The sequence below is a fragment of the Medicago truncatula genome, chromosome 3, assembly GCF_003473485.1.
Source record: "Medicago truncatula cultivar Jemalong A17 chromosome 3, MtrunA17r5.0-ANR, whole genome shotgun sequence".
NCBI classification, from domain to species: Eukaryota; Viridiplantae; Streptophyta; class Magnoliopsida; order Fabales; family Fabaceae; genus Medicago; species Medicago truncatula.
Genome location: NC_053044.1, coordinates 10901217 through 10927204, shown reverse-complemented (window position 1 = coordinate 10927204; position 25988 = coordinate 10901217). Strand labels below are relative to the sequence as shown.

Genomic DNA, 25988 nt, shown 5'->3' with positions numbered 1-25988 from the left:
GAATAAAGATGACGTTTAGCTCCAAATTATTGGATGCTTATTGATATGATGATTACGATTTTTTGTTGATAGAGTTCATGCATTAGCATTCATTGAGTTTAGTCCTCACCACGATTATTAGGAGCTTTGTCCTCCACACGATTTATTAGGAGCTTTGTCCTCCGCACGTTTAAAGTATATTAATACTTATGATGACGATTGGTACCACATGCATATAAGGAGTCTAAGAGCATTGTCGCATTGTCATGTCTAATATGCTATGTTGTTGATGACGATTGAATATGTGATTACGTGATAAATGTTTATCTGATGCGCAAAGTTATTTAAGACTGATTATGATGTTAACGTTAATTTATGATTCGAATTACATTGATTAATATTATTTTGTTATGAAATCTCACCCCTTCTGCTTGAAAATGTTGCCCTTCGTATGGGTAACTTGCAGGTGATCGTGCTTAGTGTGCAGTTTTCGTCGTGAATGGCCTTGCCTTCACTGTGTCGTATAGGTCGCTCTGATACGTAACGGGATAGGGCTATATGATATGCATGCTTCGTTCTATTACGTGAATAATATGCTATTTGTGATATTGAACTAACTCTTTTGAGATTACTTTGATGGGGCCTGCGTGCCAAGACGTTTTATGGATTATGTTATAATTTCCGCTGCAATGTTTAAGATATTTGGTTAAATTATTATTTAACTGTTTTGGATCATGTTATATGTGATATCCCGTGTTTATGATGCTTACTCTGATAAATGTTTTAAGAAATTTTTATATTGGGAAACGGGGTGTTACATCTGGTACAATGTTTTGTGATTCCCCTAAAGCAATTTGCTCAATACCTTCATCTTCATCTGCAGCTAATAAATTCAAATCAATATCTATTGTCATTTTGTGAAGCAATGATTTGGAACACACATCGTACTTGAATATTTAAGCTGGAATATTGTTAGTTCCCAAAATAAACATTGGTGGAAAAATATGGAGGGAACATTGAAATATCCAATTTTTATTCATCGGTTCTATTGTGAAACTGATAAAAAAAAAAAAAAAAAGGTTAGCATCAAAATTGAAGAAAATATAGCAACTTTTCATATGTCTATTGGTTACCGTTCCAATAACTGCATATGGAGTAATTGGGAGAGTAACTTTAGAGATAGTGGATTATAAATGTGGAGTAAAGTAGAGAGAAGAATTTTGAAATGATAAAATTTTAAATAGGGGTAATTTAGGAAATTTATTTAAAAGAACCTACAACTTTATTGTTACTAACCACCTTTTCTTAATCTTGATGATATAGTTATTTGCGACTTATAATAAGGGACGGAGGAAGTATTAGGTTTGCAACAACTAAACCTAGAAAATTCCCGCCAAATGATCCACATTAATTGCTAAGTGCTAACCCTAATTATATATTTCCTTCCAACACTTCTTCAATTTGAAATTCAAAAAAATTTGTTAGAAACCATGAATTGCATTAAATTACATCTATTGCTATACCCCTTGGAAAATACACAACTCTTCAACCAAGCACACATCTTCAAAATAATTAATACAATTCTATGATATGTAATTTAATTAGAAAAATATATTATTACTTTTTTTTTTTTTTAACAGGCAAAAATGAGATATATTAATACGGACACCGCAATTGTTACCGCACAAGGTGTGCCTAACAATCACAAAAAATGTCAGAGTCTAAACAAAAATTACAAACAAATCACTCAATACCCAGACATAAAAGTGGGCTCGACCACCACTGATGAGTGCCAAAACTAAATACAACATTACTAGCCTTGAGCCACCACAACGAAGTTAACTTCACTTTATCGAGCAATTGAGGCACTGTACTTTGTCTATTTCTAAAAAGCCTATCATTCCTTTCATTCCACACCACCGTGACACAAAGCAACCAAATCAAGTGGAAGAAAGACCGTCGCCCTCTCGAACAACCTGCATATTGTATAAATTGCACAAAGTGATCAGAAGTTGATTGAGAGTCGACACCTACCACTCCTAACCAATGCCGCACCATCGGCCATAATGCACCAAAAGTTGCACAAGACAAAAACAAATGAGTAACATCTTCGACAATCCCACATCCAGCAACGCATAACCGCTCATCCCCAGATAGAATGCCACGAGTTGCCAAATTAAGTTTTGTAGGTAACCGATCCCTCAGTAGTCGCCAAGCAAGGATAGATACTTTGAGAGGGACCTGTTTATGCCAAATTAAGTCCATACTATGGTGTAACTGGGGCTGCTCCTGTGATGTCAGCATATCATAGACTCCACGTACTGAATACCCATCAGCTTGATTAGGTAACTAGAGCCATCTATCTAACACTGAATCCTGCAAAGAAACTGTTAGTAACAAAGCCCTACACTCCTCTACCAACTCCTCCTCCCAAGCCCACAACCGCCTACGCCACCGCAACGCCTCCCCGCCCACATCCACCCCCAGCAGGAACATATTCCTAACTGAGATTGAATTGTGAACAGACAAGCCAAAAAGGCGCGGAAACCGGACACAAAGAGGAACATCTCCACACCAACAATCACGCCAAAAATCAGTATCTGCCCCATCTCCCACTCTCCTCCTAACACAAGACCCAAACCATCCCTCTCCACCCTCACCTATCCCATCTCTAATCCTCACAATCTCCCTCCACCACGAAGAATAACTCCGGCCCCCATCCTCCAAACCGCCATCCTCCACACCATACCTAGCCACTAACACCTTTCTCCACAAAGCATCCCTCTCCAACAACAACCTCCAACACCATTTACCCAACAAAGCAATGTTAAACTCCCTCAGCCTCTTAACCCCCAACCCTCCAAACTCCTTCCTCATACTCAAAGTATCCCATCTAACCCAAGATATTTTTCTTTTTTCCTCACCCCCTCCCCAAAAAAAGTTATTAAACAAAGATTCAATGGAAGAGATTATACCTGTCGGAGATTATACCCCCTCCCCAAGATATTATTACTTTTAATAAATATCAAAGTGTAATTATTCTTTTTAGAGCTGTACGTGTAATTTAGAAATTCTATTAATTGAAGTGACTTTGTATTTCATGTAAGTGAAAATTTAAAACAATTATTACAAGTCAATTTTTTATGTTTAACTATAAAAGTAATTTGCTAAAAAAAAAACTATAAAATAATAAATAAAATTGACCAGTACAACAATATAATATTGTATTCTTTTCATCTTTTTTCTTTAAAAAAAATTTAAAAAAAAAAATGAGAAGATAATGCCCCAATAATATATTGTGATAAAATAAAATAACAGTCTTTAATTGAATAATTTTTCAAAACTAAAATGTAAAATTTAATAAGATTCAAGTGTCATTGAAAGACATAGTAAAATAAATTTGATTGTAATATTGTATCTCTCTAATAATCTAATTTGTGTTTATTGATCGACCTATGATCTTACGTGTTAAAGATTATTCATTGGTCTCTATTATAATCGACAAGACCCGTGCGACGTCAAAAGTCTAGTTTAAAACAGTCTAGCTCCATTTGCATTTCAATTCAATGTTTCAACAAGTTTCAATTAGTTCCATTTTATTCTTTGAAGCTAAGTCTATATGGCTCGTTCAATCTCTTTAGTTTGCACCATCTTTGTCGTCCTTTTCCTTCTAGTAGTCACAGGTGGGTGTTTCTTGATGCGTAAATAGTTTATAGTAACATTATTAATTTTTTTTTTCCGATCACAATTAACAAGTTATTAATTACGATGAAACACTTTATATGATTGTGTTTAATATTTATTTAATATATATACTTTTTCCCTCAATTTATATGGTATATCTAAATCATAATTCATATTTCATGCGGTCATAGATCTCACAAAATCACCCCACCATCCACCATATCGATGAACACTGAATCATGATCATACGGTCCATATTTTAGTGTATAATTATTGTTTTTTTTAATATAAAAATAAAGCTTTAAATATGATATATTCGATCTTGCATTCTTCACCCCAAAACCGAGAATCGAATCCTCTTCTCTGGTTTTCGTCGGCGGAGAAAACGAGGTCAAATCCCCTCTATAAATAGAGAGCTCGGGATTTGCATTCTTCACTCCAAAACCGAGAATTGAATCCTCTTCTCAGGTTTTCTCCCCTTCTCATCTCCCTCGGTTTGTGTTGACGAACCGTTCTTTTCTTCCTCCTTCTTTGGTTTCTCGAGTGGTCTGCGTACCATATTAGAGTGGTTTTTCGAAACCATATTGAGGTGTTATTCTCGAGCGATTTCTGGCAGTGCAGCCTTTAATCGTACAGATGGAATCTGGGCTGTTTTTATTCTGGAGACAACGCGGTTGCTAGTCTACCTTGCACAATTTAAGTAGTGCCGCGAAACGTCTTAAAGAAAGCGACCTGGTCGTGACTGATCCTGGTAATAATTTCAAAGCTCTGTCGTAATTTTCAAATTCCAAAACAACAATTATTCTATAAAATTTGTCATTTTTCATAAATATCAAATGATTTTCTGATTTTCAATCTCAATAAAAACACTCCTCTCTCTATATTTGTAACTAAATAATCATTTAATCATTGATCTCCCATGTGAATTAAAATTAGTAGAGGCATTGACAAACCTGAATTACACTTACGAGGGGCATTTCCGAATCTTGTTAGTGAAAAATTAATCACTTTTTCTTGATAAGGGCCTTTTTGAAAATAGTATCCCCTAATTTATTTTCTATTACTTGGATGATAATATGAAATTTTTGTCATCAACCAATGATCACTAGGAAGCTTTTCCAAATCCAATACTAAAAATTTGTTTTTCTATCTTTGAAAGGTATACCCAGTTTTATACTTCTAGATTCATCAAGTGCTTGAGGATTAGGAGTTGATGATTGCTCTGAACTTGTTTTTCTTTCATATTCATAATAAATCAATGATGAATTAATTACTTATACATGAAAAAATCATTCCCTTTAGCACTAACTGGATTGTCCATGGCTATTGATTCATGCAAAGGAATTTAAGGGTTCAGAGCCATTTATGAGTACATAGAATCCACAACTTTACTAGCTGAAACCCATTTATGATTACTCCAAAATTTTAGTTTTTTTTAAGTTAAAATAGTTATACCATCATATGCACATTTTTGTTTAAAACATATTCATTATGAAATTTGATAACTTTAGTGTAACAAAGTTGTCGACAGAAAATCAATCATAGTTTATGCTGTATATATATATTTATACATGAATTTGAGAAAAGAGGAATGCTAGGTAGAACAAATTCTTGTTAAAAAAGCTAGCAACAAACTCTTCTTGCTATTTAAGAATATCCTTATTACCATGTAGAATCAAATGTTGAATCAAATTAATTAAGAGTGAACGAAACCATGAAATTTAATTTACAGTAATGTAAAAACACTATGCAACATTTCAGAATACTTTTGAACTTTCATTTCCAAAACAAAGCAGAACCATACAAGTTTTTTTGCTACATATCAGACATAATCCTTTGTGTCACAAACTCCAGAACACTTATTAAAATTTCATGATACGTAAAACTGAGGAAAAACCACTGTTTGAGATTCTACCGATTGCTCTGAGCCCGAGAACTCTCGCCCTCAAGGGTTTGAGGGTTCAGAGCCAGAGGAGTCCGAGGGCCCTGAGAGCTAGATGCATGTGATGAACCTGATTCAAACTGGATAATATCCTTCAGACTCCGATGCCTCATTGAATCCAGCCTTGAAGTGGTTAATCCAAATTGTGCAAAATCTGATTGTACAGGCCTGTCAGATGAGCCTGTGTAGGACAAATTAAGTACAGGCTGCCTCGGAAACGACGTTTTGTCCAAGAACACCACAATCACACTTATATCATCATGAAAAGACCTCCGGCTCACATTGTTGCGTCCCGTAGCAGCGGCCTGAATCTTCCTATAGGTAACCTTCCTTCTTTTAGCAGCTACCGCTAGAGCGGTACTCAGAAGCCTTTTCGCAATTCCCTGCAAAATCCACCACAGAATAATTAAATTAAAAGCCTGCAAATATAACTGTAAAGACTCAAATTGTCGTCAATCAAAAAACACGAAGACTTATTTTCATTTTCTAAAGGCTAAATAAGTCTTCGTGTTTCTTCTCAATGTGAATGGAAAAATCAAGAAAAGAACAAGTTATAGATATATACATACATTTCTAGGATTCTTTTGAACAATTTCAGCAGCTTTTTTATTTGACAAGAAATCCCAAAGTCCATCAGAAGCAAATATAATAAACTGATCATTATCTGTTAAAACTCTAGTATGCATCTCTGGTTCTGCTGATAGCACACCTCTTGTAAAGGGTTCCGGAACTATTTCCAATTTGGGGAATGATTCGCGCAAAGTAAATTCAGACCTCTTCAGATATGCATCACCAATAGCTCTACTTACCTAATCAATATACAAGAAAACATTACAACCAATATCAAATCAAACAATAACTCTATCTAAATTGATTAAAAGAAAAACAAAAAATTACCGTAATGAAGCCTTTAACACGCCACGAACCATTATCATTTATCACAACGTTAGGATCATCAGGATGCATTGCCCTGAGTTCTTCTCTAATAGCTTCATCATTACAATTGTGATCTCTTGTTAACTGCTCAGCACGGATCTTTTTATTAACCATAGTACCAATTACAACCCGCGAATCTCCAAGATTTGCAACATGTAGTGTCTCTTTCCATATAATTCCAGCAAGACAGCATGAACCAACATATCCAAGATTTGGCTGATGCATATAATTCATTTTTGCAAAATCCAAAAAACCCTCTTCAGTAGCAGAAACAGCATTTCTCAGGGTAGCTTCAGTTATATCATTCTCATTATCATTAGCAAACCCTATAATGTAAACACATAACATAAAAGAAAAATACCGTTAATTCTCAAACCAATAAAAAAAGTTCACAGATTAATAAAAAGAAATAAACTTTTTTATCAAAGAAGTACTTTCATTATCATTAGCAAACCCTATAATGTAAACACATAACATAAAATAAAAATACCGTTAATTCTCAAACCAATTAAAAAAGTTCAAAGATTAATAAAAAGAAATAAACTTTTTTATCAAAGAAAGATACTCACTCAATAGATTTTTGAAGAGATGTTCACAGATGAACCGGGAAGCTTGGGTGCCACCATGGCCATCGTAAATTCCAAGAAAGACTGCATTGTTAGAGGCAACTTCAATTTGGCTTTGATCTTCCATAGTAGTATTGGCTTGAACAACAGCACTGGAAAATTCTCCATAGCAATGGCTTTGGAGATTAATCGATCTCCCGAGAGGGTCTTCGTCGAATAAAGCAAAGTTGTCATTCCTCATGTTCCTGTATAGATTAACTATATTTTCAAGCCAAGAATGCATCTTTGAAGGAAAAGAAAATGTGATTGGAAAAGAAAAATAGAGTGATCTTGATTGTGAATGATGATTTAAAGTATGAAAAATTGTGAATGTGATTAGGAATGAATATTCTATGTATATATGTATGTGTGTGTGTGTGTGTGTGTATATCAACCAACTGACAACAGAAAACTAAATATTCTAAACAGAAACCTAACAGAATTTAACTAACTTTGTCATTGCAATATTATGAATTGGCGGGAAAAGGAAAATTGAAGGAAACGTTTCTATGTGATATATTGACCACACATTTCTACATAAGATGATTTCTATGAAGCACGGATACGAACACGGACACCGGACACGACACGGACACGGACACTGACACGCCGACACAGCTAATAATTTGAAAAAGTCACATTTTTAGTGTAAATATAAGTGTCGGTGTCGGGCACGACACGCCTAATTGGAGGAGTGTTCGTGCTTCGTAGGATGATTTGATTGAAGGGAATGATTTAACAGAACTTTTATGTTATTATAGCGTATGAAAGTTTTGGACCTTAATTTTTCTTCCTTCATTTTCTTTAATTTCTAATTATTTTCCTATCATGAAAGTATGAGTCAATGGGAGATGAATGGCTCACTTGGGATTAAAGGAGTTAAGGTATAAAAGGTCCATGTTTGAATCATGGCAAAGGAGACAAAAATACTACATAACTTCTAAATACTAACATTTACCATTAAAAAAAAATAAGTCACTTGAATTCTTTTATTACATAAATACTTGTTTATGAAAACTAAAAACTATAGATCACAAATAAGATATTAACAATTTTAATTTTTAGAAACTCCGCTCATCCGATGCAATAGTAACATGAATGGTTAATATTTCTCTTCTATAAGGATTCTTTTATATAATAATTAGTAGGAAACTTATATTAACCCAATAAAAAGATAGATGATATTCAAAGAATCTTAAACCCCGTTTGTTATAGTTTTTTTTTAAGAAAAAATCATTTTTAAAAAAATTATTTTTAAGAGTTTTGCATCCGTTTGTTACAACTTTTAAAAAAAATTAGAAATTGAAAAAAAAAAATCTAAAAATAGTTTCAAATGAGAAGCTGTTAAGTGCAGCTTCTAGAAAAATAGATTTATTTAGAGGTGAGAGAAAATATGGTTTTAAAAATTGAACTAATTTTGTAACGAAAAATCTCTTTTTTATATTTGTATCAAAACAAATTAACAGCCCATTTGTTACGGATTAAAATAAAACAATTTAGAGATTTATGAAAAATCAGAATCTTCCCTAAAAAAAAATGAAAAATCAGAATATATAATAAAAATCATTTTTTTAAACAAATAATTCAATTTGTTTGGATAACTATATATAAAAGGGATTTTTGTTACAAAATTAGTTTAATCTTTTAAATAATATTTTCTCTCTCCTCTGAAAAAATCTACTTTTTGTGAAGTTGCTCTTAACACCTTCTCATTTAAAGCTGTTTTTAGATTCTTATTTTTTAAAAAGTTTTAACAAACGGATACAAAACTTTTATTTATTATTTAACTACAAGAAAAACTGCAAATTACGACACTAGACTACTAGAGGACTGTGATAGGTGTTGTGTTTTGTTGCGCTACGGTTGCTGCCTATTGTGTTGGAGGTTTTGCGGGTTTTTGTGGGTCTGTAGGCTGTGTTTTTACTTGATGTGCAATGCAGTTTTTTCTTTGTTGCGTGAGGGCTGTCATAGGTCCAGCAGGTTGTGGGGTGATCAATAGGCGTAATTACGGTGGCTGTAGTTTGATTTATTTTTTGGGTCTATGCTACTTCTGTGTTCAGAAACAAACAATAGAAATAAAAATAGATGTAAAATATTCATGGATGTATGGCTATTAGTATTGCTAAGAGTTCTATGTCTTTAGGCAATATGTTCAGTGTGTTTCATATCAATTGATTGGAATTTCATATTGATTTATAAAGATAATAGAGATGATGACCATTGATTGATTAAATAAGATGTTTTTTGTAGGTTATATTGGAGGGTTACAACGGTTGAGTATTAGTCGATTCTGCTACAAGTTTGCAAATAAGGTTTATGTAGCAGTGTGTGTGGCAGAAACTCTCACGAAGTTAAGATACTCAACTGATAAAGATCTTAAAGATGGGAGTCTGTTTCATAAAATCTTATGTTTTCCTTGTTTGATTTGTAACATTTTTGTGGATTCATATGAATGGGATTTAGATATTTTTAGTTATATATTTCTGTATTTTAAGTACTCATTAATATATTTGTTTAGGTGACAACTTGTGTACCCATCTCGCTATGGTGGGTATTTGTACCCATGACCTTTTAAGTCGGTTAAAATGTTAACTGACGTCATAAGATTTTTTTATTTTTATTTTTATTTTTTTAATTTATTTATTTATTTATTTAGGAACAAGGTTTGCTCTGATACCAGAGTTTTAGCAGAGTGCGGAAGACTTTTTCTATAGACAAATTTAAATTCTTTTGTTTAGTTTTTTGAGTTGTAGAGATAACTTGAGCTTTGTAATTTATTTATCTCTTTTTGTTCTGAGATTTCAAAATCTCTTTTGGGTGGTGTTACTCTAAGGCTCTAATTCCTGATCAATGGTTTTTATGTTTCTTCGAATAGATATTTCTCAGCTTCTATCAAGGAAAAGCTATTTCTTGCTAAATTTCTATATATACGTGACTTTAGGATAACTAAAGGTTTAAATAATTCATCAATATGAATTGTATTTTTTCCTATAAATTCTATGGTGTAAATTCTATGCTATGGTGTGAATTACTCAAAGCATAATTAATTTTATAACAGATTGTAAAAGGATGATTACCCTTTTTTATAAAATTCGAGTTTACCAACTTATAATGAAAAACTATAGATTTATCTAGATGTTTATCTTTTAGGGATATCTTATTTGTAAATTTATATCAAATTTTATTTTTCCATATTTTAAATTACATTTTACTTGTGCAATTTTTGCTTGTCTTTTGTCTAAAATCGTAGAGTCTTCTAGCGCTATTTCTAGAGGTGAATCAATACCTTTCATAAAGGTACTTTTGATTAAAATTTGAATAGTTGATATATGAATATAACCAATTTTGCTTTTTTCTTTTTCAGAAAATGTTTCAATTCTTTTTTCAATTTGAGTTTTATGTATGGTAGATATGACTATATTTCCTTGAGTGTTTTCAATTGAAATTGCTTCTTCTCCTATCATTATTCCAAATTTCAAAATATTTTTTCTTGAGAAAAATTCTTTGAACACTACTACAAAATGGGGAAAAAATAGCGCTCATTTAGCAGCGCTTATAACACTAAAGCGCTATATAAGGAAACACGGAGGGCTTAGATAGCGCTTTTATAAAAAAAACGCTATTTATGAGGCAAACTGATTATAGCGTTTTGTGTCAAAAGCGCTAACGTAGAATTCTTAAAAAAATATTAAATATAAAATAATTGAACAATTAACCTTAGATAGCGCTTAATATAGAAAGCGCTATTTATGATTCACTTTTAAACAGCGCTTTTAAAGCGCTATAGTTGATACTACAAACATAGCGTTTATTGATTTAAAAAAAGCGCTTCTTATGAAATAAATTGATTTTCAAAGTGGCATACAACAACCACCAACAAGCTCTTGGTCCCTTGTTCGATCCCCTCTCTAATATTTTTCGTTTTTTTCTTCCCTAAATGAATTAAAAACTTTTTTTAATTTAAATTATTAAAAATAAAATTATTTATTTCATTGAAAGTCTTAAAACAAAACAAAAAAAGAAAACTACTCCTTCCTTCACGTTCCCCAATATTAATTCCAAATTCTCTTGTGAAATCAAACAAATTAACCCATCTCCTCTTTGAATCTGATCGCCTACCCATTTGTGCAAACCATCAATCGCCGACCATTGATTCCTCCCTAAAAGCCCATTGATTACCTCTTTGAATCTTTCTCATCGATTGCTTTTATGCTTGGTTGGTTCATGACTGGTTTCCCCCAAACCCATCGATTCAACCGTCAAACCCCTCAAACCCATCTTCTCTGATTGATTCCCTATGCTCATCACTTCTCACGCTAATCTCAGTGTCTCTGGCCACCGCCGTCAAGCCATCGTCGTTGTTATTGGTTCGATTCCCTCGTCGAAGCCTCCTCTTATCAGGTTAGTCTGAAGTTTGCGTAGATGGAATAAAACTAACCCATTTGGTATTTTTCTTCAATTTAGTTGGTGTTGTGATTATTGATATATTGTAGAAAATTACAAGTGTGACTAATGCAATTGTATTTGCAGTTGGAAATCACAAACCGCAATCTCCTGTCCTGTTGTTGAAGTGGACAAAGTCGTATCTTATTCTTAGGTAAATGTCTTGATCTTGCACTGTGATTGGTCTTCTATTGTAATCTTCAATTCAATGTATTCAGTCCTTTAATTGGTTTTAATTTGTCTTTGTCGTTACTCTGCAAACTCTTATACTGTGGTAAAATTGAAAGCATGTTCTCTATCAATTCTTACTGCAATTAACTAATTATTAATGACATTGAAATCAAACATGTCTTGGGGTCTCTGTTTTTAGTGATTTCAAATTAGGACTAAATGATTTGAATTTAGAATACATGTTTTAAGTTGTTTTAAGTTGCAGTTTATTATATTATAGCTTGATAAGTAATAGGTTTTATATTATAGCTTATTATAAAAATAAAAATAAAAAGGTTTTAAATTATTATATAATATGTTGTTGTATCTCTCTTGACTTCTTGATGCCAAAGCAAAGTATTTATATTAGTAGCTTCTTTATTAGCATGCAGATTTTTCTCTTGTGATCATGAGTTAACCTGAATTGTCAAGTAGATATTAGATTGAAATTTGAACAGGTCGTTGGAACCATTTCAATTTAACTCTAGTACGTAGTATTTGTCCTTGCTGCCACAATAGAGGTTTTTCTCTTCTCATTGTTAGGTTTCTTCATTCGTTTATGTATGACAATTCAGTCCCCTTTTCCCCCCTTTTTTTTGTTGTATGCACATATCAGTTACAGTACTGTTAGCACACGTGCTACAAAACCAAAAGATGGTTAGTAACTTGGTACTATATCTTCATTAGTTTTCACTTATTGGCCACACCTAACACGTCAATTATAAATTGTGTTCTACAACTAGGGAACTAGCTATATTTGTTACTATCCAAATTTAGTGGGAAGAGAAACAACTACACAGGAAAGAAACAAATTAATTATGTGATTATTAATGAAATAACCCTCCAACTAAGCAAAAGGTATAGTTTTTTTAAGGTAGGGAAAAGTATAGTTATCATATCTTAATATGTGTCAGCTTCACACATCATTGAATTATGAGCACACAGTATGTATATCATATCTTTAATATGACTAAATAGCCATTATCTTTAATCAACTTCTTTGTGGTGGTTAAAAGCGTGTAACGTTGTATTTAGTTTTGGTACTCATCATTGGTGGTCGAACCCGCTTTCATGTCTGGGTATTGACTGATTTGGTTGGACCTTGACATTTTCCGTGATTGTTTTGGCACATCTTGTGCGGTAACAATTACGGTGTCCGTGTTAATATATCTCATTTTTGCTTGTTAAAAAAAAATCTAAGCTAGAACTAACTATGCTTTGTGTATTGTATATATATTTCTAATTGCATAGAGAGAAAGATCTAGATGAATGAAAATAGAGAAACGATGAGTAGTATTTTGAATTTTCCTCTAATATAATATAGTGTTATTGTTTATTGTTTAATGGTGTTTTTTGTTATATATTCAGGTGGAGAAAGTTAGCTGTATTTGGAAATGAATAATGATTGGCCTGCTTGTTTTGGATAACAATGTTGAGACGACCAAGAAGATTTATCAAGTCTGCATGCTACCATAGAAGATTTTTTATCTTTATGTTAACTAATTAGTTGTAACTTAGAGATATCCATGTTACCATATTATGTTACCATATTAGTGGCTATACATTTCTGACTTTTATGCTATATATACATAATTTTTTTTGTGATGTGTTTAAGTTTTATTTGATAAATAATAGTCTCAATTTTAATATGCCAAAAATATATATATTTCCTTTAGAAAAATTATATATATAAATGTATGTGTGTATATATATATTACTTTAAATTAATAAAAAAATGCTATCCGTAAAAATTAAAAAAAAATCTGACAAAAAAAAATTAAAAATTAAAAAAAATCTGTCAAAAAAAAAATTAATGCTTTTCCTAGCGCTTTTTCTCAGTATAAAGCGTTATCTAAACCTAGTGTTACATAGCGTTTTTAAACAAAAACGCTGTTTTCTACAAGTGTATGCGTTATTTTAAACCCCTTTTAGATGGCGCTTATTAATGAAAGCGCTATCTAAGGAGAATCTTTGCCAGCGTTTTTTGACAAAAAGCGCTATATACAAGAAAAAAGCGCTATATTACCTTTATACTGAGATAACGCTTTATACTGAGATAGCGCTTTAGATAGCGCTTTATACAAGAAAAAAGCGCTATATTACCTTTACCAGCGCCATTTACAGTAGCGCTTACAAAGCGCTAGCTAAAGTAAAAAAAAAAGCGCTATATAAGCCCATTTTTGTAGTAGTGGAATTTATTAAACTTTCTTTTGAAATTTTCTTCAGCTGTTAAAGATAAATCTGCTTCTTCTATCTTATTATCTATTATGTCATCAACATAATAACTAGACGTTCCTTCAAAGTATGAAACCTCAGTCATATTCTATAATGTTTATTATGTAAATACTATGATACTGAAAAGTAAATTTTGAATTTAATAAAGATATATTCATACCTGATTTGATCTTCTTTGAGATTTTGTTGATATTTTTGGTTTCGTTGTAGCTAGATATAATCTTCGAATGATTATATTTTGTAAGGGTGGGACTAACTTTCTCTAATTCTACGTTGTATAATTCTGAAATTGAATTTTGCATGTTGTAGGTTGTAGTTATGAGAATTTGAGAATTAGGTTTTGAAGTTGTAATTGGTTGTTAATAGAGTAGAAAATCCGTTGAATTTGGTAGAAGTGATGTTCAGATCATGAGTTATTTTTAGTGCAATGTTTTATATGGTTTTGAGTGCCTTAACATGTATAGAAATGGTTAGAAAAGTTTTTGGATCAAATTTGGGCATAGGGAAGTTAAAATTGGAAAAACAGGGTATTATTATATCTAACTACAATGAAACCAAAAATATCAACAAAATCTCAAAGAAAATCAAATCAGGTATGAATATATCTTTATTAAATTCAAAATTTACTTTTCAGTATCATAGTATTGACATAATAAACAACATAGAATATGACCGAGGTTTCATACTTTGAAGGAACATCTAGTTATTATGCTGATGACATAATAGATAATAAGATAGAAGAATCAGATTTATCTTTAACTGCTGAAGAAAATTTCAAAAGAAAGTTTAATAAATTCAAAGAATTTTTCTCAAGAAAAAATATTTTGAAATTTGGAATAATGATAGAAGAAGAAGAAATTTCAATTGCAAATACTCAAGGAAATATATTCATATCTACCATACAAAAAACTCAAATTGAAAAAAGAATTGAAACATTTTCTGAAAAAGAAAAAAGAAAAAGTGGTTATATTCATATATCAATTATTCAAATTTTAATCAAAAGTATCTTTATGAAATGTATTGATTCACCTCTAGAAATAGCCCTAGAAGACTCTAGGATTTTAGACAAAAGACAAGCAACAATTGCACACGTAAAGTGTAATTTAAAATATGGAAAAATAAAATTTGATATAAATTTACAAATGGGATTATCCCAAAAAGATAAAGATCTAGATAGATCTATAGTTTTTCATTATAAGTTGGAAAACTCGAATTTTATGAAAAAGGGTAATCATCCTTTTACAATATGTAATAGAATTAATTATTCTTTGAGTAATTCACACCATAGCATAGAATTTATAGGAAAAAATACAATTCATATTGATGAATTATTTACACCTTTAGTTACCCTAAAGTCACCTATATTTAGAAATTTAGCAAGAAATAGTTTTTCCTTGATAGAAGCTGAGAAATATATATTTGAAGAAACAGAAAAACCATCGATCATGGATTAAAGCCTTAGAGTAACACCACCCAAAAGAGATTTTGAAATCTCAGAACAAAAAGAGATAAATAAATTACAAAGCTCAAGTTGTCTCTACAACTCGAAAAACTAGACAAAAGATTTTAAATTTTTCTATAGAAAAAGTCTTCCGCATTCTGCTAAAACTCTGGTATCAAAGAAAATCTCGTTTCTAAAAAAAAATTAAAAAAAAAAATCTTATGACGTCAGTTAACATTTTAACCGACTTAAAATGTCATGGGTACAAATACCCACCATAGTGAGATGGGTAACAAAGAATTATCGTCAACAAAAATTGCACCATTTAATTTTATATTTTTTTTAAAAAAAAACTAAACATTTGCGACTGTTGTGAAGGGTCGCAAGCCCATTTAAATTAAATTAAAGTGCCTGCCTTGCGACAGTTGTGAAGGGTCGCAAGTCCCTTCAAAACCTAGTGAAAGCTCTACATTTGCGACTGTTTGGAACTGTCGCAATACCTTTTGCGGCTGTTCGTTGAACTATCGCAAAAGACAGTTGCGACCCCAACATCCGCGTCTGTTGGAGAACAGTCGCAAATGTACATTTGCGACCCTTCTAACAGTCACAATCTGTCATTTTAAAAGTCGCAAAATGCATTTTTTCTTGTTGTGTTTTTTTTTTAAATTATTATTTTTTCTTCTGAAAAAAGCTATAACAAATGGTCTAAAATATAATCTCTAAATTATTATATGTAAAAATTCCTTTTATTTTAATTCGTAACAAACGGACCCTTTAATCATTGTCAACCATCTAAATCAGACAAACCAATCTTATTTGCACAATAAATCAAAACTCTTAACCCTAATTAAGTTTATACACTCAAGAATAAAACTCTTGGTAATGGTTGTACCAAAAAAAAAACTCTCGGTAATGGTTAGATAAACAATTTTATAGTGTATTTGGCATGAAATTTAGACAAACACATATAATTTTTTGGACCTATTTGTTTATATTTCAATAAAAATGACATATGTAGTAAAAGAAGACAAACAAAAAACTCATTATAGAAATTAATAGCATCCATATGTATTATTGCTAATTAAACATAATTACAAAAGGTGATGGAACCATCATCTCTCATACAATATTCTCATATTCTTAAATATCATTTATTGTGATATCTTATATTTTAATCATTTTTTATGTTTTCCTTTTATAATTAGAGTTTTTGAGGTTGTCTTTGTAGACCTTCATTGATACCCAAATGGTTTGATAAAGTTTTTTTTTTTTTTTTTTTTTGACAAATGTTTGATAAAAAAAAAATTTAAAAAAATTTCAAGGTTTATTCGAAGCTAAATTAAATTTTTGATGCATTAAGTTATTTTTAGATTTTACTTACTTCCCTTTATTTTTTTTTGTTTTGTTTAAAAACCATAGACACATTGATCTCTATGTTTTTTTCGTTTAATTTTTTTTTTGTTGCATTTTGGTATCTTAAATTACAAAAGCTAATAATTTTGTACCTTATGTTCTTTTTTTCTCAAGCATTGTGTTTGTAATTTAAGAGACAAAAATAGAACCTAAAAGGGTTAAGGGACAAAATTGTTTAACATTTACTAGTTAAGGGACAAAAATAAAACTAAAAAAATTTAAGGGATTAAAGTGAAACTGAAAATAACTTTCAAAATCAAAACTAAGGAATGTCGTATATTTTGAGCGTATAGATTGGATATTCAGATATTTTTTTCTTCATTTGTACGTAATGAATTGTGAAGCATGCTTAAATTAATTGATGATTTATTTTATTTTTTAAACTTATGTATAGGTATATTTTAACGCATAATTTTTTTTTTGTGGTGGCCAGGGTGTGAATCTCGAACCGTGCATATATTATGCATTGTCCCTACCAATTGAGCTAAGTTTCATGATGACATTTTAATGCACAATATAAATGTATTTGATCATTATTAGCAAAAAAAAAAAAAAAAACAAAGTTGACTTATCATTGAGATTTGAGAAATACCATATACCACGAACGCTTTAAAAACGAAAAATCAATAATGACACTACCATTGCCTTTTTTTTCGCCAAAATCACTTTTTATTTTTAATATTGAAATGCTATTTATTATAACCAAAATCACTTTTTATTTTTTTTCGCCAAAATCACTTTTACAAAGGTTAAGGGACTTTCCTATAGTTCTGTTTGGTAATTGATATTTTTTATGGTGATCGAGGTTTGAACCCCAGAACTTGCATATGTTATGCTTTGTTCCTATCAACTGAGTTAATCTCACGAGGACGGTTTGGCTGTGTACATGCAAATAGAACTATAGGGAAGTTAACAAATGATAAATTGCAAAAATGATCAATACCTTTATGTTGTACATAAATTTCAAAAGGCTTAATGATGTGTTTGTCCTTGTAATTAGACGTAATTTAAAAAGGGTTTTTCTATCATGTGCAAATTTGCACATGTTAAGAAATTTAAAATAGTAAATTTGCATTGGAACTTGAACATTTTGTATTAAATATATAACTTTTTGTTAAATAATTGTTGGTTTCAATAAAAATTTGCTACTTTTAGTTACCTTATCATGTGCAATATTGCACATGTTAGACAAACCCATTTAAAAATTAGTCTCTGTAATCGCTAATCCTGGCAATTTACCCTTGCATTGTTTAATCATTTAAAATTTCGTCCTTTGACCAACTTAATCACTCGCACGTCATAAAATTAGCAAAATTGCATGGGAATGGACAAAAATACCCTCGTCTTTATCATGAGAAGAAGATGAAGACAGGGGTAAAAATGTCATTTCACGAATGGATGATGACTAAGATATTAAATATTGATTATCAATCAGCTATCTCAATGAAAACTAAACTTAATTCTATAAAAATTAATTCAAATAACCTAAAATCTCATAAACAATAAAAAATCAAAAAATAGTTTGATTTCCATCTAACATAGCACTTTTTTTTTACAAGATCTAACATAGCACTTAAAAGGTAATATATACAAAATAGTTGATGGTGAAATTAATTTATTATTAACTTGAAAAATATATTAATTGATAAAAAAATATTAAATTAACAAAATAAAAATAACAATAAAAATATTTAAATGATGTAATTGGTAAAAATATATTTGGACTCTAAAAAGTTATACCATTGGAGTGAAGCATGAGTGAATTGGTTAAAAACGACGTGGAATGATTGGCATCACTCAAAATCACATTTTATATTAATAATTGGAAATCACTTATTCAAAACCTTCTCTAGCACGAGCAGAGCTTGGTAACGTAGGCTTGTGATCTAAGTAAGAGCATTAAGATGTTTGGAAGAGGTCCTTTGACGTGTGCCAAAATACTTTCTCTAGCACAGATACTTCAAGTTAATATATTTACACTTATTTATATAAAAAAGTTGTAATTGTATATTAATATAGTATAAATTTTAAACACATGCAAAATAAAAAAATCATACTAAAATACAAAAATTATCATGTTATTCACATGTGCACTAGTATTAAATCTAGTACGCATAAAATACTCATTCATTGGCAAACAACAAGGGAACATTTATTATCATCTCTTATGTCTTTATAAAAAATAGAAAAGAAGCTTTATTCCATAAATAAATAAATAAATTACCCTATTTTTGATAGGAAAAAAAATTCTATTACTCTATTTAAGACACTATCTCCATTTGCATTTCACTTCAACGGTTCAACAAGTTTCAACTAGTTCTATTTTCTTCTTCGAAGCAAAGTCTCTTATATGGCTCGTTCAATCACTTTAGTTTGCACCATCTTTTGCTTCCATCACCCTTTGTAATTCTGTTTAATTTGCAATAATACGGATGGATGCCATTAATTTCTATAATGAGTTTTTTGTTTGTCTTCTATAATGCCATTAATTTGTTTGTCATCTTTTTTCTACATAAGTAAAAGAGAGTGAAATGAATGAGTTCACTAATAAATACTCAAATGTTTTACATATAAAAAATATGATATTAACTAATACGCACTTACATTTCTAGTAAAATTTGAAACCAAGTTTAATATTACATTATTATAAAAATTCAATTAGTATATTTCATCGGTGTATCTTTTTTTTATAAGTCAAGAAATAGGTTAGGCATTAAGGAGGTCGGAAACATCCCAATCAGGTTGGCATCCAACCGGAACTCCCATCCTCTACCGCCTACTCCATATATATTATTGAAAAGGGAAAAAGAAATATAAAGGGGCACTAGACCAAAACCCTCAACAACAAAAAAAGCGAGAAAGAAAAAGAAAACAGACAACCTAGGGAAATAAAAAATTAGGAAGGCCATGTCGATCCCTAAAGAAGTCTAATGACAACGACGATGGAAGAGTGTCAGACCAATTTGAGCCCCAAGCCTCGTCCAAATACCAACCGCAAAATCACAAATTCAAGTAGAGATCATTGAGAGGTCGGGAGTGGACCATGAGAACGGGTTGCATAAGTCACCTTGTTTGCTTGGTTTTCTTTCTTCTTTTGCACCTTTGTTAAGTGAGGAGTAAAGGGGATATCTGCGGTGGTGCTGTTCAATAAAAAATGATTGATCGAATCTAATTCCTTTTGCAACACCGGATCGTCTGGACCAGCTACAATATTTTTTACATTAGGGAAACCAGACGCCAAAGTAAGAAGTGGTTGTACCTCATGTACCGGACTAATGATGTGTTGTCACATCAATTAATGACTATGAAATGTAACACCCCGATTTTCTCTATGATTATTTATTTATGGAAAATGCTTAACATCGCGACAAAAGTTTCACGAATATCACACGAGAAAAGCTCAAAAGCGGTGATTTCCTTGTTTTATCTCTTTTTGGTGATACCATTTATCTCTCCCCTTGTTTCAAACTGTTCCACTCCATCTCCAGATTCTCTTCATTGTATTATTTTATTGGTTCTCTTCAATTACCAAAGTTTAGAGACGTGACAAAGTTGCCTTTGCTTATTGTCTTTTTCTGAGCATACAGTGTTTGCTTCTGCCTTCATGTGTCTTCATATGTAGTTGGTGACCAAGTTTTGAGTGGAAAAAAAAAGGTAGAGAGTAATAACTGTGAAATGGAAAACGGCAAAAGCTTATAAAACATAATTCGTGGGATATTCGCGAGACTTTTTGTCGCTACATATAGCATAGCCCTTTATTTATTTATTATATTGATTTAATTGCTTATTTGATGTGTGTAAGAGCCCCCCTTCTTTTGTAAAATTGATTTTAATTCTCCATCCATTTCCATTGCTACTTGTTATTATTGTTCGGTGCTGACCTCTGATTGTTTACAATTGGAATATTTACCATATTTAGCATCCTTGAATTCACTTTACGTGGTCTTTCAAATTCTTTGGGAGTGCTAGTTTCTTTAACTTTTGATTTGTTAAACTGTACAAATTCGGTGGTCACTATTTTCCAATTGGTGATTAACTGAAGTGCTATTCGGTGCTCTTTCAAGACTTTCTGCTAGGCCGTTCGATTGGCAGGCAGAGTTGTTATTGCCGACAGCTGCGCCCTCCAAAGCTGCACCATCTCTCATGGCACTGCCCTCCACAACGGCGGTTCCAGCACCACAACCACCGTCGCGGTCCTTTGCACAAGCACTTGTCGCATCGCACGGCAAAGCTACCTACGGCAATCTGCCACAACCTACAATCCGTGGTGAGACTCTCTCTATTCGTATTACTCGGCCAATTTATGAACACAGGGGTCAATGTGTGTAAGAGAAACCTTCGTGGAAGGTTGGTTCTAAACAAAAAGGAGATAAACCCTATGCGTCGAAGGAAATTGAAGACAAGCTTCGGAAACAATGGAAGACTGCTGCACCTTGGACGTTGCTATCTTTAGGTAGGGGCTTTTATGAATTCTTTTTTGCCATTGAATATTTGCAAATTGTTTGGGCAATGGGAACTGTGAACTTGAAGCCGAGGGTGTTACGATTATTTGAATGGTCAATAGATTTTGATATGCATAATCAGAGAAATACACATGCGCAAGTATGGATCCGATTCATGGCACTGCCACAAGAATATTGGATGGAACCTTGAAAAGACTTTTTGGACACTATGCACGTAATATAGTCGACATTGAATTTTCCAAAAAGATTTTTCACGAAATTCTCGTCGAACGGGAAGGTGGTTTATGAACGGATTCCAGATTTTTGTTCGCATTGTCAGACACTTGGACATGATGTTACAAACTGTCGTTGGTTGTACCCTAGGAAGGAAGACATGTCTAAGGATAAAGTTGCAAAAGGGAAGATGCAGATACCAACCAAGAAACCTCAGTGGGTGCATATTAAAGAGAACCCCTATGGTATAGGTTCATCCATTGCATTTGCAGCACCTAAACCTACCGAGCCATAAATCAATTCGACTACTATTGATTGTTCTACTTATGCGGCTCCAACACTAGCTCAGACACCCCCTGTGTGTCTGAGGAGATCCCCCAAGGCTCTTTGCCTTTGCACCCAGTATTGGAGTTAGCTTCCCCTGATGATGTGCACGCTGTCGTGCTTTTGGATATGTGGAACAAGTAAACTTTGAATCGCGGGAGGAGTTGGTGATACCCCGGACTCAGGTGATCAATGAATTTTCGTTATTGGAATGACTCGACGAGCGTCGATTTACTTGCTAATATGGGTCATTCGATACAAGGCACAACTTGGTTCTCGGTATTGCCTCAGACTCTTCAGACTGACTTCTTTTTGGACCGGAGTGGGTTCCCTCGCTCTCATTTCAGTAGTTAGGTGTTTCCTTTTTTTCTTTCCTGTTTGTTGTTTCATTTTTCTTTTCTTTTTTTGTTGTTTCTTCTATGTTTTTTGAGGGTTTTGGCCTAGTCATCCCTCTTGTACTTTTTTCTCAAACCATTGACAACTCCTCTAATTCACATCTTATTTGATTTCAAATGTAGAGAAAAGTACTAAAAATGTAACACCCCGATTTTTAATATTAGTTTATTAATATTATTATTAGATAACATTAGTATTATTGTTTTTCTAAGACACATTAGTATTATTGTTATTATTAGTATTGGTTGTTAGATAGTATTAATTAAATTATTTGAATTCATTGGGAGAATAGGTAAGGAGAAAATGGACGGGTTAAACACTGGGAGAAAATAATATTTAGGAAGAAAATATAGTTTTTGGAAAGAATAAGAAAGTAGATTTCGAATGGATCGAGGTGGTTTGGTAAAATTGGATAGAAAAGAGGTAGTTAGTGAGATGAGTAGTGTTTTAATGAATTAAGCATAAGGAGGTGTGAGTAGCAAGGCGGCGAAGTTACAACAAGAATAGTAACCAAAATAGAGGTGCGAATAGTAACCCTGTTAAAAAGATTGAGTGAGAAACAAACTCTTGATGGTTATAAATAGAGGAGGAGATTAGAGAATTAGGGATACAACAAAAAAGAGAAAAAAGATAGCGGAGGCAATAGAAGAAAACTAGAGAGGAGAGGAGGCATAAAGAGACGGTCAAGGAGAGATTCAACCGCATGAATTCATCAATTTGCAAAACATCGAAGTACGGGGGAGAATCTTTGCACTTTAGGGTATCTTAATCTATGATGGGAGGGTTGTCTTAAATTTTAATAAGTTGTTGATGTTATGATGAGAGAATAACAATGAACGAATTGAAAGATGAGAATTGAGGAAAACTAGTTTTAAGTTTTTGAATTGAGTTTTAGTCTTTAAAAGAGTGGATAATCTGGTAGGTTAACGAAGAATTAGTGTTTGAATGATAGGGTAATCATGGATTGAAGATTAGAATCATGTTTGGCGAGTTTAGGGTTGAAAACGGAGTTAGGAAAAGTCTATCAAGGCTAAATCGCATATGGGAAATCGCAGATTTCGGTAACCAAAACAAGAATAAAACTGGAACTTTTATGTTCATAATTAGGCTTTGGTGTATTCATGAAAGTTGTAGATATGCATGTTAGATTTAATTGGGCGTTGGTTTGACCTCATTCCAACGTCTAGAACTCTAGATACGATCAAAATACTTCACAGTGGTCAGAAGGGGCGTGCTCTATCTTAAGACTTTATGAATAGTTGCATTTTTCCTTTCTGGAAGTAGTAGTTTTTTCCCTCGAAAAACGGAGGCCATGCACAAGACAGGCCTTCTGGTATGTACTTTTCTCTTGACATTGCTTCTTCCTAAATCTTTTCCTCTAGCACGTGTTAAGTGCTTGAATTTCTTTTTAGAGACTGTGTTTGATACCAATTGAAGTAGCAATAAACGTCTCAAGAAAGGGGTTTCAATTATGACCCTTTTTCGATTTAATTCTGAAAAACAATTAGTGTGTATACTCAATAAAATTCTTGGTATGGGTGAGGAATATAATATTAATGTGTTTTAATTTTTTTTAAACAATTATTTTATCGAGGACCAGAGTATTCAGGATTAGGTAGTTTTATTGAGGCTAAATTAATTCAATGGTCCCTCAACTAATTTCCATTTTTCATTTTGGTCCCATAAGTCTTAAAATCATCAATATGGTCCTTCAACTTTTGCTCCGTTAGTCAATTTGGTGTCCTCTGTTAGTTTTTTAATGTCTAAATTTTTTGATTTGATTTTAACCATTTGATTGAATGTCCATTGTATTTAACAGTGAACCATCAGCACATAATTTTTTTCACTTTCATCATCTTCTCTCTTCTTCTTCCTCATATCTATATCAACATTTCTAGATTTTTTTTCTTTCCAAAATACAAATCTAAAGACACAACACAATTTTTTTCCTTTCCAGATTTCCTTACTCTTCTCCATAATTTTTTTTCTAGAATTCTTTCACTCTTCTTCTCTCAACACAACACAAATCCAAAGAAAAAACACAACTTAAAAAGTACCAATTTTTTTGATGAATTGTGTGGATTTGGATTTAAATTGGGATTAGGGTTTGAATATTGATGTTGCATTTGTTATTAATTTGTGTTGTTTTTGATTATACAATGCTAACACAAATGGATTTCTATTTTGTTCCTTTCTTTCTCTGCTATTAAGTTCTTACAATTCTGAATGTTAGTGACAAAAATTTTACAGTTCACAACATTTTAATTTTTTTATATGATAATGATGTTCATGTTTATTTTTTGTTTATGGAATATTTTGATGGGTTGTTAATGAGCGGTGAAAGGGAAAAAAATTAGTTGGTGATGATCACTATTAGATATGATGGACCTTCAAAATCTAACAGTCCTATTTAAAAAAAAAAATCAAACAGTTTAAATTAAAATAATTAATAGGATCTATGGTGGATCACTCTTAAGGTTGGTTCACCATAGATATTTGAGGTTAAAGTTAATAGACTTTTTTGAATAACGGAGCAAACGTTGAGGGACCAGATTGATGATTTTAAGATTTATGGAACCAAAATGAAAACTGAAAAATTAGTTAAGGGACCATTGAATTAATTTAGCCTTTTATTGAAGACTAGTGAGTTATGGATAATATATATTGATATAAATAATTGAGCAATAAATAAAAGGACCGGAGAACTCATAAATATAACAGTTAAGACAACCTCCTCCGTAAGCGCATCATTCCTCTTGACGACACTTCTTGTACTGGTGGGTGCGGCTCTTCCGAGACCGCGAATCATTTACTCATCCATTGTGATTTTTTTGGTATGGTGTGGCATCATATCTATCGGTGGCTAGGCATCTCATATCTATCAGTGGCTAGGCATCCAATATCAAATGAAACAAAAAAAGGCAATCCAGTACATTAAAGCTCCCGCATACGTAGGGTCTGGGAAGGAGTCCCATCATTTGGGTAGCTTCAGTTATATCATTCTAATTATCTTTAGCATGCCCTATAATGGAACCACATAACATGGCTATTGATTAATAACAAAAATCATTCCCTTGAGGCCATATAATAGATGTGTAGTTTTGACAATCTTTAGCACTAACTGGATTATCCATGGCTATTGATTCATGCAAAGGAATTTAAGGGTTCAGAGCCATTTATGAGTACATAGAATCCACAACTTTACTAGCTGAAACCCATTTATGATTACTCCAAAATTTTAGTTTTTTTAAGTTAAAATAGATATACCATCATATGCACATTTTTTTTTTAAAACATATTCATTATGAAATTTGATAACTTTAGTGTAACAAAGTTGTCGACAGAGATTCAATCATAGTCTATGCTGTAAATATTTATACATGAATTTGAGAAAAGAGGAATGCTAGCTAGAACAAATTCTTGTTAAAAAAGCTAGCAACAATCTCTTCTTGCTATTTAAGAATATCCTTATTACCATGTAGAATCAAATGTTGAATCAAATTAATTAAGAGTGAACGAAACCATGAAATTTAATTTAGAGTAATGTAAAAACACTATGCAACATTTCAGAATACTTTTGAACTTTCATTTCCAAAACAAAGCAGAACCATACAAGCTTTTTTGCTACATATCAGACATAATCCTTTGTGTCACAAACTCCAGAACACTTATTAAAATTTCATGATACGTAAAACTGAGGAAAA

General features: G+C 32.0%; 3 protein-coding genes and 1 long non-coding RNA gene across 4 annotated transcripts; 1 reads left to right on the top strand and 3 right to left on the bottom strand.

Moving 5' to 3' along the window:
• Positions 1-1919: 1919 nt before the first annotated feature.
• Positions 1920-2856, bottom strand: LOC112420072 (uncharacterized). Its single transcript, XM_024778691.1, has 3 exons — positions 2398-2856; positions 2014-2220; positions 1920-1955 (listed from the first exon to the last, which is right to left on the bottom strand). Exons 1-3 carry the CDS (start codon positions 2854-2856, stop codon positions 1920-1922), a joined length of 702 nt encoding a protein of 233 aa, XP_024634459.1.
• Positions 2857-5568: 2712 nt separating this feature from the next.
• LOC11409792 (probable protein phosphatase 2C 68) lies at positions 5569-6534 on the bottom strand. The gene is made up of 2 exons (XM_039831298.1): positions 6175-6534; positions 5569-5988 (listed from the first exon to the last, which is right to left on the bottom strand). Exons 1-2 carry the CDS (start codon positions 6289-6291, stop codon positions 5575-5577), a joined length of 531 nt encoding a protein of 176 aa, XP_039687232.1. The 5' UTR covers positions 6292-6534; the 3' UTR covers positions 5569-5574.
• On the bottom strand, positions 6407-7348 carry LOC120575777 (probable protein phosphatase 2C 43). Its single transcript, XM_039831893.1, has 4 exons — positions 7111-7348; positions 6976-6996; positions 6532-6867; positions 6407-6414 (listed from the first exon to the last, which is right to left on the bottom strand). Exons 1-4 carry the CDS (start codon positions 7346-7348, stop codon positions 6407-6409), a joined length of 603 nt encoding a protein of 200 aa, XP_039687827.1.
• A 3666-nt stretch (positions 7349-11014) lies between these two features.
• On the top strand, positions 11015-13404 carry LOC11406212 (uncharacterized). The gene is made up of 3 exons (XR_003010101.2): positions 11015-11547; positions 11677-11743; positions 13168-13404. It is a non-coding gene; the product is annotated as an uncharacterized lncRNA (long non-coding RNA).
• The last annotated feature ends 12584 nt before the right edge of the window (positions 13405-25988 follow it).